At 38.4% G+C, this 13,986-nt stretch overlaps 1 protein-coding gene across 4 annotated transcripts in view; it reads right to left on the bottom strand.

The window, feature by feature from the left end:
* Positions 1–896: 896 nt before the first annotated feature.
* PDLIM5 (PDZ and LIM domain 5) overlaps positions 897–13,986 on the bottom strand; it is a 180,955-nt gene continuing 167,865 nt past the window's right edge. For 3 of the 4 annotated variants that reach the window (XM_084626811.1, XM_084626813.1, XM_084626814.1), the window contains 4 exons: positions 9,446–9,626; positions 7,950–8,070; positions 4,356–4,471; positions 1,710–3,414 (listed from right to left, as the gene is read on the bottom strand). In XM_084626811.1, coding sequence (XP_084482937.1) covers positions 3,325–3,414; positions 4,356–4,471; positions 7,950–8,070; positions 9,446–9,626 — 508 coding nt within the window. In that variant the 3' untranslated portion in view covers positions 1,710–3,324. Of the gene's footprint in view, positions 1,668–1,709; positions 3,415–4,355; positions 4,472–7,949; positions 8,071–9,445; positions 9,627–13,986 lie in introns of those variants that run through there. The other variant, XM_084626812.1, reaches the window with a different exon arrangement.

Here is a 13,986-nt window from a genome sequence, read left to right as displayed (position 1 = left end):
CAAACCTATACTAAGCTTTTGCTGGTAAAAGGATTTATATGCAATTTTGTGAGAAAACCTTTGAAGATCTTATACAGGGCATTTTGATCGGCAAACGTTTTGAGTGACAGAGAGACTTGTTCTGGGTTGAGCAGTGAAAGGGGATTTATTGTGAAAACATGCTGTTGAGTTTTTAGCCTATAAATCTTACACTAGATTACAGTTTCTTAATGAATGAATGACAGATCTCTTATTTTTGTCGGTGCATTTTAATGTTAAATGATGTTGTGATTGATAGAAACCAAACCTCTCCCATTAAAATGTCAATTTTGACTTGATATCTTTAAGAGTTTGGCTTCTGGAGTTTAATATACTGTTTGCAAATAGACTTGCATTTGTCTCATTCATAGCCTAAACACTGCAGCAGAGACAAAATTCCTGTAAAGTTGCATCTAAATTTTATATAGCCATGTGCAGTATTTTTTCTGCTTGTTACAAATAAAGACAGAAAAACAACAGTGCATTTGCCTATTTAAGAGATATCCAGCTCATGAGACTCTTATGAGGCTGCTTTATCATGAAGTAATTGACCATGTTACAGTAGATGGTTAAGTATCCCCAGGTGAAAGCAGAGAATGCTTTGTACCAAGGCTAAATACAGTATCAGATAATGCTCGTCATGGGCGATAGCATTGCTATGAAAAGCCTCAGCCTAGGGAAAAATGCCAAACACACTTGCAAATACAAAATTGCAAAATATTCTACTCTGGCCAGTATTTTGAAATAAAGAATGCTCAATTAATATGAATACGGTAGTGGTACTGTTCCGGGCTACATTTCTGCTTCTCTTGTGTGACCTTAAAAAAAATCTGAAGACAAAAAACAACCACCACCCAACAAAATAAATATAACTCCAAAGCTGTTTATTAATACATATACATTATGATATTGCTTTCCAGACTGCTTTTCATACATCTTTATTTAGGATCAAAACTGGTAACAGGAACAGAGTTTGTCTTATGAAATTTGCAAATGTGAAGTCAAAAGTAGAAGCAAAAGCATAAAGCAAGCAAGCAAGAAAATCACCAGGCTTCTTTAACTCATTTTTTTTTTAAACAAAACAAGGCAAAAAACAGAGAGGTTTGAGCAACTGTAATCTGTAAATGGAAGTATTTTCCCTTTACTGCTGTTTGCAAAACCATTCATATGAATAGAAAATGCTATTGTTTCAGCACACACAGCAGGGAAAGACTACTGAATGGATCAACACATATTGCACCCACTACCCAGCAATTACCTTTAAAATTGTGATAATGTTCTATTAAGCATTCATTATTATATTTACAGATAAAGCTGTCGGCTTGATGTAACTGAACTCTGAAAAGTCTGCCATCATGGTTCAATTATGCACCTCTAAACCCACTTTCACCTCAAAACATTTAAATTCAGTCCTGCTCTCCAACAGGCATATTTTGAGAAATCACTTACAGAGCATGCACGTAAAAAGCACAGTTGCTGATTTTCTAAGTTATAATGCAGTTTCTGATACATCTGCTATGTTCCAGAAGGCAGGATTGACCCTAGATGATTCTCACATTTGCTCAAAAGCAGAACACTGTTTGTTGAGGATATCCCACATGAAAAATACTTTTGGAAGTTGTAAAGTCCCCAGTTGAACTACATCAAGCCTGCAGTCAAAAAAAAAAAAAAAAAAAAAAAAAGACCCCTAAAAATTCTGGAAGTAAATAAGCAAGGCTTCCTTAAAAGTGAAATAAAAAAAAGATACCAATGTGGAATATTCCTAACCAAAATAATAAATATTCAGTGAGAGATACAGCATTCCTTATAAAGTGCCCTACTAGAATCTCACCTATTAAAAACATTAATAATCATATAGTTCCTTTTTGTGTGTGCTTGTTTATATAACTTGTTTCACCATTTAATATTAATTACTTAACAGTGACTTTAGGTTCGAAGCGCGTGCGTGTGTTTATAATACAAATAGACAAAGCACAAATTAAAGGATAAAACTGCTGCATAACGCAGCAGTATTAGCCCCTCCAGACTGTGGGTCTAGAATTTCTTAGCAACTGGGAAATTCCAAATCCTGGTCCACAAAGGGGTGGGGGGATAGGAGGTTAAGAAGAATCACTACAATAAATGTTTGATGTGAGTTAACTGCAGTATAATTCCAAGTGGCTGGAGGGGGCTGAGTGGGGGGGAAAATCTATTGAAAAGTTTTTCATCTCTCCTCCTCTAAAATACACATTTTCACTTGCAGAAACTACAGTACATTTTAAACCTGTCCGCATCCATCCCCTTCCCAAACATGTGCTGAGTACAGTATCTCCACTAGAAGTATTTGAGCCCCAGCTCTCCAGACTCTAGTTGTTTCAAAAGCAATATCAGTCCTCCTAAAATTATTTTCTGAGCCTTAAAAATTGCCCAGTCTGCTCCCCGCTCTGGTGTTTTAGTCCAACCCATCAATATCTAGAAAACTGTAAATATTTTAAGCTGCTTTACAACATTGCCTCCATACTACTGGAAGTTAAAGTGTAGGACTACTGAGTACCTTAAGATGCAATTTCACACCCTGACTTTTATTGGCGAGCATTTTGGTGGTATGTGCCACATTTTGAAGAGTAGGTCCCATGTGTTTTCTCTAGTGGCTCAAAGGGCATCTTTTTGATGCCTATTTTCCAGCACAGTAGCAATTCCACCATTTGGTGGCCATGTAAAAATCTCTGCCATGCTCTTTGCAGATCTGCTCAAGACTTGATTACCAAAGACAAAAACGCCATATAAACATAACCTGGGCTTACGGAATATGGTTATCACAGCAAAGATTTCATGCATTAATTATGACCCACATACCCCAATTTTTATCTTTGATTTCATTCCTTTTTTTTTTTTTTTAAATTCTTTCCTATAAAATGATGAATATATATCTGATGCTTCCCCCTTCCCCCCAAATACCAGCAAAAGCAAGTTTCATTTTATCACCTCTCTAAACCTGGAAGCCCCATTTCTGATATTTAAACAAATATAACCTTGGCCATAAAAAAAAATCATGAGATCAATACAGTAATATGCTGTGAGGTGTGTATTTTTACACTCAATAATTTACTCTTGGAATACAGATCTCCCTTCTTCTCTTTTTACTGATTCAAAAATGTTCACTGATAAACACTCTCAACCTTCCTATGTAAAAAGCCCAAAGTTCCCACTTTTCTCTTCCATTCTAAAATCTTATATAAATAGTTTATTAGCCGATTGAAAATGGACATCTGATGAAATTCAACCTTCTCCATTCCTTATGTTTGTTAACAATACATGGCCTAAGCTTCAGAAGTTCACTGAGTGAGCATGCTTCTTGCACAGGGGCTTATCCTTTTTAGAGAAGAACGTCTGACCCTCCAAACTGTCACAACAGACCTGAAATAGGATTGGGAAAAAACAAAAACAAAAAATCACTCAGTGAATTATTCCGAATGTGAAATAATCATCACGTGATTGATGCGCACAATCATGGAATAAGGATTATTACCCATTGCTCAGGAACATGCTTTCAGGGTGGGATATTTAAAAAGTGTTAGTGTTGGTCAAAACTTGTTCCCATTTAAGTAAATGGGAACTTTCTGATTTACTTTGGTAAGAGCAGAATTAGGGCAATGCTGAGCACTTTTTAAAATCACATCCTTATTGTAACTTTTCCTGTTCGTGCAATACAAGCAAAGATGATAGACAGAGATATGCTTTCATTTCAGCTGCAATAGGTTTGTCATGTTGTCTCAATACATTTATCTTTGGAATACAAAGAAGAGACATCAACATTTATTTGAAACAGGGTTCAAATAAGAATAGAACCCCTAAAAGTTAACTTAACTGAAGCAGAATTTCCATATATAAAGGATCTGCACAGTATAAAGCAGAACATGAAAGAAAATGAGACAGAGGCATTTGATGTTTAGCGAATACACGACGATCTACACTGATCTACACTATTAAAGGAGACTGCAGTAGAACAGTGAGTTGTAAACTCGTATATCTGAGTTAAAAAACCTCCGGTATATATGAAACTGTGAACACAAACAATACGCTTGCCATTTTAGAAATATGACATCTTCCTTTATGGACTTTTAATGCTATATTCCAGGAGGGTCAACATGAAGGGTTAAATGCTAGCACACATGGCCAAGATCTCTAAGAGTGCCAAAATACCACAATAGCAACACACCTTCCAAACAACCGTGAAAGTACTTTTTGTTTGGGTTAGGAGGATTAAGTGACATTTTAGCTGTTACTCTCACATTGCTCAGGTTAGCACAAGCACTGCTGCCACTGATTTGTTTAAAATGTGAAATAATTTTACTTACCGAGCACACAAAGCAGGTGTCGTGCCAGGTGTGGCCCAGGGCTTCAAGAAATCTGTCTCCAGCTTCAATGGGGAATTCACAACCATAGCACATGGTACCAAAGAGGGCATAGTAATCTGTACCACAGAAAGCATGAAGCATGAGTGGAAATGCAAGAATTTCCTTTCGAAATCATTTTGTTTTTCAGGAGAGGATACTGTGTTTATATTACCACCTGCCAAGTTTCTGGACAAAGCATTCAGGGGGTGGATAAACTAAATAGGGGCCTGAGAGATATGATATACCCTTCCTCTCACCAGCTCATGCTCACTCCCTTTCCTTTCTATTTCTTAATCTTTCCTTCTTCATCGCTCTTTTCTTACTTCTGTATTTTCACTTCGAGTCCAATAGTGTGTTAAGGGTGAAATTCACCCCATGCAGAGGGCCAGAACAAGGCCTATGCTCTCCTTAAGTCCCCCTCAATCCCTATTTTGAGACTTTACATGGTGCATAGGCCTCACACTGGCCCTCAGCACTGGGTGTATTTCCTTCTTAAATGAGTTTCTTTAACCTACACTTCAAAAATATATACATATTTGCTCTCCAGTTCTTTTCTAATCAAAGACCAACACTTTTGACCAAACTGGATTTTTAAATAGTTTCCTTTTAAGTTATTCCACCCATTGTGGTTTGCTCATGTTGAGCAGAGTGTTTTTAAAAAAAACAAAATCAGATTTTGCCTAGAATCTCTCACTCTAAGTTTGTATCCTGTTGTATGTTCATTACAATACAATGTGCATCTAACCAACATTTCTAAATATATGAAGGTCAGTATTGGCTCTGATAGTCTCCTCTCAAAGAGTGAAACTCACCCCTGTGCAAAGGTCACCTCAAGTGCTATGCATCATTTACATCCGATGTCGTGTTGCTCCGCTGCACAGGGCCAACTTTCACCCTGAATTAGTTTATATTTTCTTTCATTTCAGACCCATCCCTACTCCCCACCCCCAACAGCCAAGCATAAGGAAAAAAATAAATGTTCAGGTCCAGAACAAGAACAGTGAGGTAGCTTTAATGGGTTTTGGATCACTGCATCATGATGCCAAAGGTACCATGTGTCATGGAACACTAAGTTTCCATGAGATGAATTAGACAAAGTGACAGCTATATTGGAATTTCAGACTTCATTCTTTTTGGCAACATTGTGGCACTGACGGAGAAGAGATGTTTGAGGACTGTTCTTAGGGAACCCGGGAAGGAGTGGCAAGCAGTGTGAAAGTAGATTTTGTTTCTCTACTAGGCAACATGGACGTGCTGAGTCTCTCTAATGCCTGCTGGAGAACTCAGAGCCAACAGGTGCCTTTTCCCATGTGAAAAGGCAAAGGGGCAGATTTCTGCTTTGGATCCCCTGAAACAGTGCTCTAAACCATGATGTTTAAAAGCAGGTTGTGAGCACAAACATATTGGAGCAGTAAAGCCCTTCACTGATTGATAGTGGCAAGAGGGATGTATCCTTTTTATTAGTCCAGGATCTCGATGCTGGGAAAAAACAATAATAGTGTGTGTAGTGGGGAAAGTTGATGAAAACATCAAATAGTACAGCACTTCTCCATCTCACAGGACCTGTAAATCCTGACTGTGACCCTGGTGTCACAAACATATTGCTTCAATGCATCTTACAATAGTCAGAGCCCTGTTTAACTTGGCTCCTGCTTACAGTGCCAAAAAGTTACAGACTTTCCTTTGGAAGAAAGAGAGCAGTAGCAAAGGCATAATGGAAGGCTTCAGCTTTCTTTCCCTTTCACCCTCCAGAAACTGTGGTATAACAGTTTCTTCTATGCAGCGTTCTTCACACAGAAGTAGCTGAAAGTGCTCTGTGTTCAGCAAGTTCATACCGATTGCTCAGCCAACCCCTCCGTTTAACATCTCATTAGAAACCCAGTGCTTTTACTACATAGCACTTCCACCCCTGGTCCTGACAGTTGTACTTGCAACCTCAGGATGTGTCAAAGCAGACTTGTACTAACAACCTAGTGGCTCACAAGTAAGCTTACTACCACGTGTCATGTTGATAGTAATGGCATCGTGTTTCAATATCTATCTGCCTGTAGCTCAGAAGAGTGAGCATTTGAGCTGGGAAGGCTTGTAAAGTAGCACCAATCAACGCATTCCATAACAAGGAGGATCACTTGATAGTAGGAGCAAGAATTCGACATTAGCAGAACAAATGCAGTCATGAATTCTCCACCTCGAGGTGAGTTATTGATTACTTTAATACTAGTTTTGATCACTCTATTTAGAGACTATCAAGTCTTTCTAAGTTTAGGGACTTCAGACTCCCAGAGGATGACATTTCAACAACACTGTCATACTTGACAAGTCTACTCATCTGTCAATATTCCATTCCATAGGATACTCCCATGATTCAACAGCAGCAAGATACTGCAGTACTTCTGACAATGTTATGGGGAGAGTAGTGTGTACTCCTCTCCTCCACATAACCAAATCAATCCTGGCAGCAGAATCTTCCTCTGCCATGCTGATCTTTAGCTCCCCTTCACCGTTTCTGCATTGCTTTGAACAACTCTGCTAACAACCAGAGCTGAAATGTTGGCTCCAATGAAATCAATGAGAGTTTTGCCACTACTTGAGTGGAGACAAGATTCACCCCAGGTCTCTTCCCAATCAATCTGCTTTTCACTCTCTCCTGCCCAAGCTACTCACCCTAATACTCCTATTAGTGAAATCACACTGTACATTACAGGGCGGGGGGAAACCATGAAAAGGCCCCACTGGTGACACTTCTAATATGGATTTAAATATCATGCAAGAAAAAAAAAACACATAACATTGAACCTTTTGTCAATTATTTCTTTCACATTTTGTGAATATTTATTATAAATATCATCCCATTTCTTTCCTAGAGAGGGAATCTATGTGGAAAGTTTTAAACAAACTAGGAAAGCAAAGAAAATAAATGAAATTATTCACTCCTTCAAGGAAATGGTTTGGCTGAAAATGTGAAAAAGGGAAGTTCAAAGGAGACTGTTTTTCACATTAATACTGGTCTTTAGATTTTCAAGAGCTATAATCAAATCACTGTATTTTTATTCCTACCAGCCTTTTTGATCTTAAGCTTGTGTTCTACAGATGTTATTCTTGATCCTGCAAAGCACTTCCTCCTGCACAGATCACTTACGACCAGAAGTAGCCTTATTGCCATCAGTAAGACTACTCATAGTAGCACACACTACTTCCCATAGTATTTGCTCATTTAATCCCTATTTCAAGTGAATGAAGAGATATGGGTTCTCATAAAAACCAACATGAAAATCTTTTGAGAATTAGCATTTTATTGTGTTATCTATACCTACATCTGGGAACTTAGCAAGAACAGCAACTAAATGAAACTACGACGAAGAGCCTATTCCTAATGAAGTCAATAGCTAAATTCCAACTGACTTCACTGTGGCAAAATCCAGCCCCCGACTCAAAGGTGCTAGTTTGTTGGATAAGATGAAATAAATACATTGTTATGAAAACTAGTGGGAAAGCTTCTGTCAAAGTGAAAAGGTTTGTTTTACCGAAAACATTGGTCATTTTGTTGCTGCTCACCTGTCTCACAATAGGGATCCCCATCTTCCAAATGGAAGACATTATTGCGAATGGGATTATGGCAGGCCACACATACGAAACAGGAAACATGCCAAGTTTGTTTCAAAGCATTGATTACTTCCTGTTGGGTTAAGAAAAAGGGGTATTAATAAGTGATGTTGATATGATGAGTGAATAGGGGTGATCATGTTCTGTACTGTTGTAAAAAAACACTGTTTTTATGCTCTCTCTGCAATGTCACTCGAGGATCTTATTAAATAAATTAACATGAGCATAATTTTTTGCTGATATGCATTATAAACTACTGCATTTTTTAAAAATGTCTCTCCCGTTCTTCATCTCTGATGAAGAACTGTTTAAATCATCATCTCAACACTATCAACGTGTAATTTCAAGTCTCTGGCAGCTGTCAAAAATTAAAGCAACAAAAAAATCCCCAAGCCAAGATCAATTTGGTTACTCCATCGTTTCAGGGATACTCTTGTGATACTCTGGAGGACGCAGGCAGAACTGAAGTTCCAATAGCTTAACAGTACCACGGCCCCCTGCTAGGGTCCCCAAGCAGATTTTGAGACCGATTCTGTCTCCCTTCTTCACGTTGAGTAGTACCTTACTGTGTGAGTAGTTCTACTGATTTCAGACCAATATAAATTAATATTCGTGAAGATAGGGAAAAGTGAATTAGGGGGACATCACAAAGGACATTATGACAATTTTGTTAGGTTTTGAAAGATGATGCAATGCCAAATGTGACTTGAAACTTGGACTGCTAAAGCAATGAGAGGTAGGCTTACCATTTCCAGCGACACCGGGGAACAGACTCTTATCTTTCTGGATCAAAGGGTTGGAATTGGAAACTTTAGGCTGTGAGAGAAGCGAGGGCTTTTCTACCTACCACACTCGGGGGAACATTTTGATATTTTATCTTATGCCTAGTGCCAGACAAATGACATGTTCTGTAGTACTCAGCGAGGCATAATCATTTTTACATATTGTACAATTATTTTGTCAATTCTGTCAAAAACCACCAATAAAATATCCTTTCACTTCAATCAAAGAACTGCAGCAGTTACCGATGGGCAACTTGGAGAGAGAAGATGAACTCCAAAGAGGCAAAGCCAGAAGCAAGGCCTGGGGTCCAGGTCTCTGGCAAGGGGGAGGCTGCAATGTCTCTCCTCAAAGAGTGCTGGAGATAAACTGGTAATGTCCATTATTGGCATGGGACTAGAATATAGAACTGTAGCCTACGTGCATATGCCGACAGCTGTATTGGTGCTACAGAGTGAATCTGCAGGATGAGAACTTGGCTATGAAAAGGGGATTTCAGAGATCTAGAAGAGACATGTGAAATGCCCTGTTAATTAAATAAGATTAATCTGCAATAAAGTGTTCCCTAACAGCAACTAATCCATTACAAAAATAAGGAAAAGGCTGTGGTTAATATTCACCTTTAAAAATACTAATTTAAACCATGCACACACAGTTTGATTACTTACTCCAAGTATCTTCCTCTGGCATCGAGAACATTCAGGGGCAAAGAACTTCTCATAGCAGATCTCGCAATAGAGAGCCCCCTTCTCTTCCACAAACCCAACGTAAGCCATGGAGGTTCTGCAGTGAGCACAGTTAAACTCCTCTGGATGCCAGGATTTCCCCAAAGCCACCAGGAAAGGTCCCCTGGTTAAAGGAGAAGGGACTAGTTTAGCCAATGCAGTGCAACTGAAAGGGACAAGGGGCAACACGGACAACTGTAAATGTCTATCCAAATTACCCATGTGACATTAGTACAAACGACAAACCTTTGCTGGTTAACATCTCTTACCTACAACAATCGCCAATAAAACACTGAACAATTCTGTGCCCATTTCATTGCATTCCAGTAATGCCTGGAATAATCTTTGTTCACAACAACACTAATGGCTTTTCTTTCACATCTTATTTTGAACTCCATTAAATATAGTGCCATAACACTGAAGTGATTGCTAGAAAAAAGGTTACTATTTTATAAGACCTCATTATAAGATCTTCCAAATGATTTCTAGCCATTGCAAAATATATTTAATTTCATTTAAAATTATTGTAACTTTTTTTCAGTACATATCTGTATCAAGGTTACAAATGTTAACATAGATTTGACTCCACAAAGAAGTCAAGAAGGATAAGATCAGTTTCTCAAGAGACAAAAATACAATAAATTTCCTTATCCTGAGAGTCTGCTGCAGTGATGAACCAGTCCAGGTGAGAGACAGCAGTTTTCTCCAGCAAGCCCAATTATGGCAAGAACATTTTGCATCCAGAACGGGAAAAGTCAAGCCATTATCATTTGAGAAATGCAGAAGTACTTGTAAGATATTCATTTGGATAAGTCAATCAGGGTTTTGGACAAAACCACCCAGTCTACAAGCAAATTAATTTTTGCCAGATTATACTTATAAAGCTCTCCCTTATACAGTTACATTTATATTCATTTTGAAACATATTTAAAGTGGTTATTTTCTATAATAATTATTTGTTTTGATACTCACACATTCATTTTAGCAAAGATAGGGTTTTGATTTGAGACTAAGTTCAAACCATATTCAAACTTTGAGGAAATTGGGGTCTGGAACAAAACTTTAATTTTCTGTAACCCTGAAAGATTATCGTGTACCTTGCTGCTGTACTTAACCTAGTTCTGATCATGCTCAATATACAGCACTCCGTCCTGCACCAAAACACAAAACAATCAAAAATCCCACACCACAAAGATTCCAAATATTAAAGGGAATTAAGTAAGGAATAGAACATTTTTTGTATAGAATGGCAAGATTTTCTTACCAACAAAGTAATTAGGGAAATAGTTGGAAGAATTCATCCCCATTGTTCTCCCTAGCTTGCTAGGGTGGGGTATCTGCAGGATGGGAAGACAAATGGGCAGTAGAACGAGGAGAAATTCATCGAAAGAAGCTGTGGATAATTCTTTTCATTTCCCTCATTTATTTGTTTTCTTGATGAAACACGAACAGTAGAGGAGAGCAAAGGAAATGGGACGAAAGTATATTTAAAATGGCTCATGCATCATCTTGGAAAAGGGAGAGAATTTATTTCATTTACAAAGTTATTGCCTGACCATATTTGACAACCGGAGAAATAATGGAAACAATATTTGGAAAATTGTTCCTGAACCTGGAAGACCAAATTAGTGTCGTCAAACTCCAGACTCCCTTGTGGATGACTAAATAGTGCAAACGCTGACCTAACCTGATACCCTTCAGCCTCTGTACAAGCACCTTTTTACATCAATGCCCTTTCAGTTATGTACAGATCAAACAATACAAGTTCTTGTGTACAACAAAGTGCTCTCTTCTCACAGTGTCAGCACAGGCTAATTTAACGCATTCATTAACACAGGACTGACACCGAAGAGGTTCTTCTAGCTTCAGTAGGATCAAGTTTCTGTTTCTCTGTTCTAAAATGATAGGCTTGGATAGTTGCAAAGTGGAAGGAAAGTATTCTAATAAAAGCAGGAGAGGGACCTCAACGTCTGGTGTATTTAGCTCTCCACAGTTTTGACATTTTTAGGCTAACCATTCCAGATAGCGTGCTGGAATCCAGGTGGACAGGAAATGGTATAAAATTGTATCTAAGCAGTATTCCCTCCCTACAGTCCCAAGACAAACATGGTAGCATACTGCACAGTGTCTCTTAGGATTCAAGTTTTTCCATCAGTATGCTTGTACTTGCTATATACATATGTTCAGAAACATGCCTTTAAAAAAAACCCCATACTTTTAACTGGGTCACTGTTTAAACATGTTAGAAGTTTAATCACACCCAAAACCTTAAAAAGAAAACCTCGAAGGACAGAAAAAAAATGGCAAAGTAGACAAAGATGTGATATTCAGAATTTTGGAGGCGTTCCTCATCTTGGCATAGATTAAATTGTTTCATCAAAAAACATTCATCCCGTACTGAGAGCTTGCAGTAATGAAAGGTATTCATTTACCACTGGACCAAAAAGGGACTTATAACTGCAAGAAGTCAAATTTTGTAGGTCGTATTTATTATAAAACCATCACCCACTCCATCATGAAAATCAAGGACAATCCTACAAGCCACGGCTTGCTTTGAGTGAGCCATCCTTACAGGCTGTTCTGAGGCGCTAAGGACTTCAGGTCCAGTTTTCAAACATGACTGTGTAGACTAGGTGTGCAAACCCTACAGCTGGAGGTAGAAACTTACACTCAGACAACTATTTACTCTTTCGGCACCCTGCAAGGCAGCCACTTTTATATTGCTTATAAATAAGCAGTATAAAAATATACTATACATAAGCTGTATAAAAAGGAGAAGCAAAGGCTTACCAGAAAATAAGCATTATTTCCCTATTTTGACACTATAACCAGACACAACAGTGTCAGTATATTCAGAGGGCCCACCAGCAGTATCTATCTTGGTGATCATGTGCATTGTACTGCACGACCAAGCCAACAGAGGAATTTAGTGGTGGGGAGATGGAAAGGATTTTCACATCTGCTCAGTTGGTCAATCGCTTGACAGTTAACAGAATGGCCGTCCAAAAAACAAACATTTCTTCTTTTCCTCACTGGCAAACCCCATGACCTGTATTTTCTTATATATAAGAAACCAACAAAAACGGTACTCTTAATTTTGCCCCTTGACCTTCAGAATAATTAAACTTTGAGAAAATAGATCTTAAAAATAAATCTTTTGTCACACTTACACACACAAGAATATACAGTATTATTAGTGGAGACACTGGGGATACAAATTTGGATTTCCAAGTGACAGCCAGTTCAGCATCTTGGTATTAAGAGACTTACTGAGTTCCTGAAGTCCTTGGGAGCTATCAATTAAAAGTCTTTCAGAGCCTCTTTACAAATATTACATATTTTAAACAGAAAATATAGCTTGTGTTTGGTTTGGGTATCTTTTTGCAAAGAAAGAAAAGTTTAACCTAATGAAACCTTGGAAAATGTTGACGTCTGTGGAAGATAAACATATCTATAATTAAGAGAATAAATTAAAAAGTTATAAGATGTCAATTTTTTTGGCTTGACAAGCCATGGTTATTCTATGCCTTAGTGTAAAGTAACCAACGCTACAGTGCATTTTGGCTGCAAAACAGGTGTACAATGGAATGTCACTTGATCCTGCTCCTACCTTTTCGTAGGTAATGCTGCCAGTAAGGCCATGAACTGTAATTATGTTAAAACTTGAACTCCAAAAGCTATCACAATCTTCCAAAACCACTGTAGCGTGAGAATGTTGGGTGAACTCAGTTTACTGATTACTGTACTGTCAGTTGATCTTGACATGAAATTATCCTTGTTCTTAAGAACTCCGTTGGCATTTGAAGATATGAAAGCTTGGCCTATGAAAAGCATCCGAATAATCTGAATTGATATACAACTGACTGTTGAAAGACAGATAAATAGTGGTCAAACTGAAATATCATATGGTACAATTACTCTGTGCTGTACTCATGTGCCATGTATGCATGACTAGCCAGCTTTTCCTCTAATTAAAATAAATCCCAGTAGCAGTAAGCTTAAAATGGCATGCAAACTGAACTGCAACTGCCATATTTTTATTCATGTCCAGAAGGCTGTTTAATCCAGCATCATAGGAACTAATCCTTCCACCAGAATATATGGGATTTATGTAAGAAATATTTAGCACTAAGGAAAAAGGAAGTTAGACATGCAAGTCCCCTGCACACATGTGGGAAAACAGAACCCATCACTTTCAGATGCATTATAATTCAATGGCTGCAAAGCACCATTTAAGTGTGGGGGTGGCATAGTTTCCCCCCTCCCCGCAACTCCACCTGACCCTTCTCTTCCCCTCTCAGGCACCCCCCTCCACCAGCAACCTGATCTCCCCAGGCCCACTAGCCATCCCCTCCAAATTTGAGGGAGTGATGTTGCGACCGCCACTCAGATCAGGCCTGGCAGCCCCTCTATTATGACAAATTTGAGTGACTGGTGTTGCAACCTGGCATGCTAGTTCACAGTACCAATCAAGTTGGACCTGG

The sequence above is a fragment of the Lepidochelys olivacea genome (assembly GCF_965140295.1).
Source record: "Lepidochelys olivacea isolate rLepOli2 genome assembly, chromosome: 4".
Lineage (NCBI taxonomy): Eukaryota > Metazoa > Chordata > Testudines > Cheloniidae > Lepidochelys > Lepidochelys olivacea.
The sequence above is the reverse complement of the archived record's forward strand: the minus strand, read 5'-3'. Positions and strand labels throughout refer to the sequence as shown.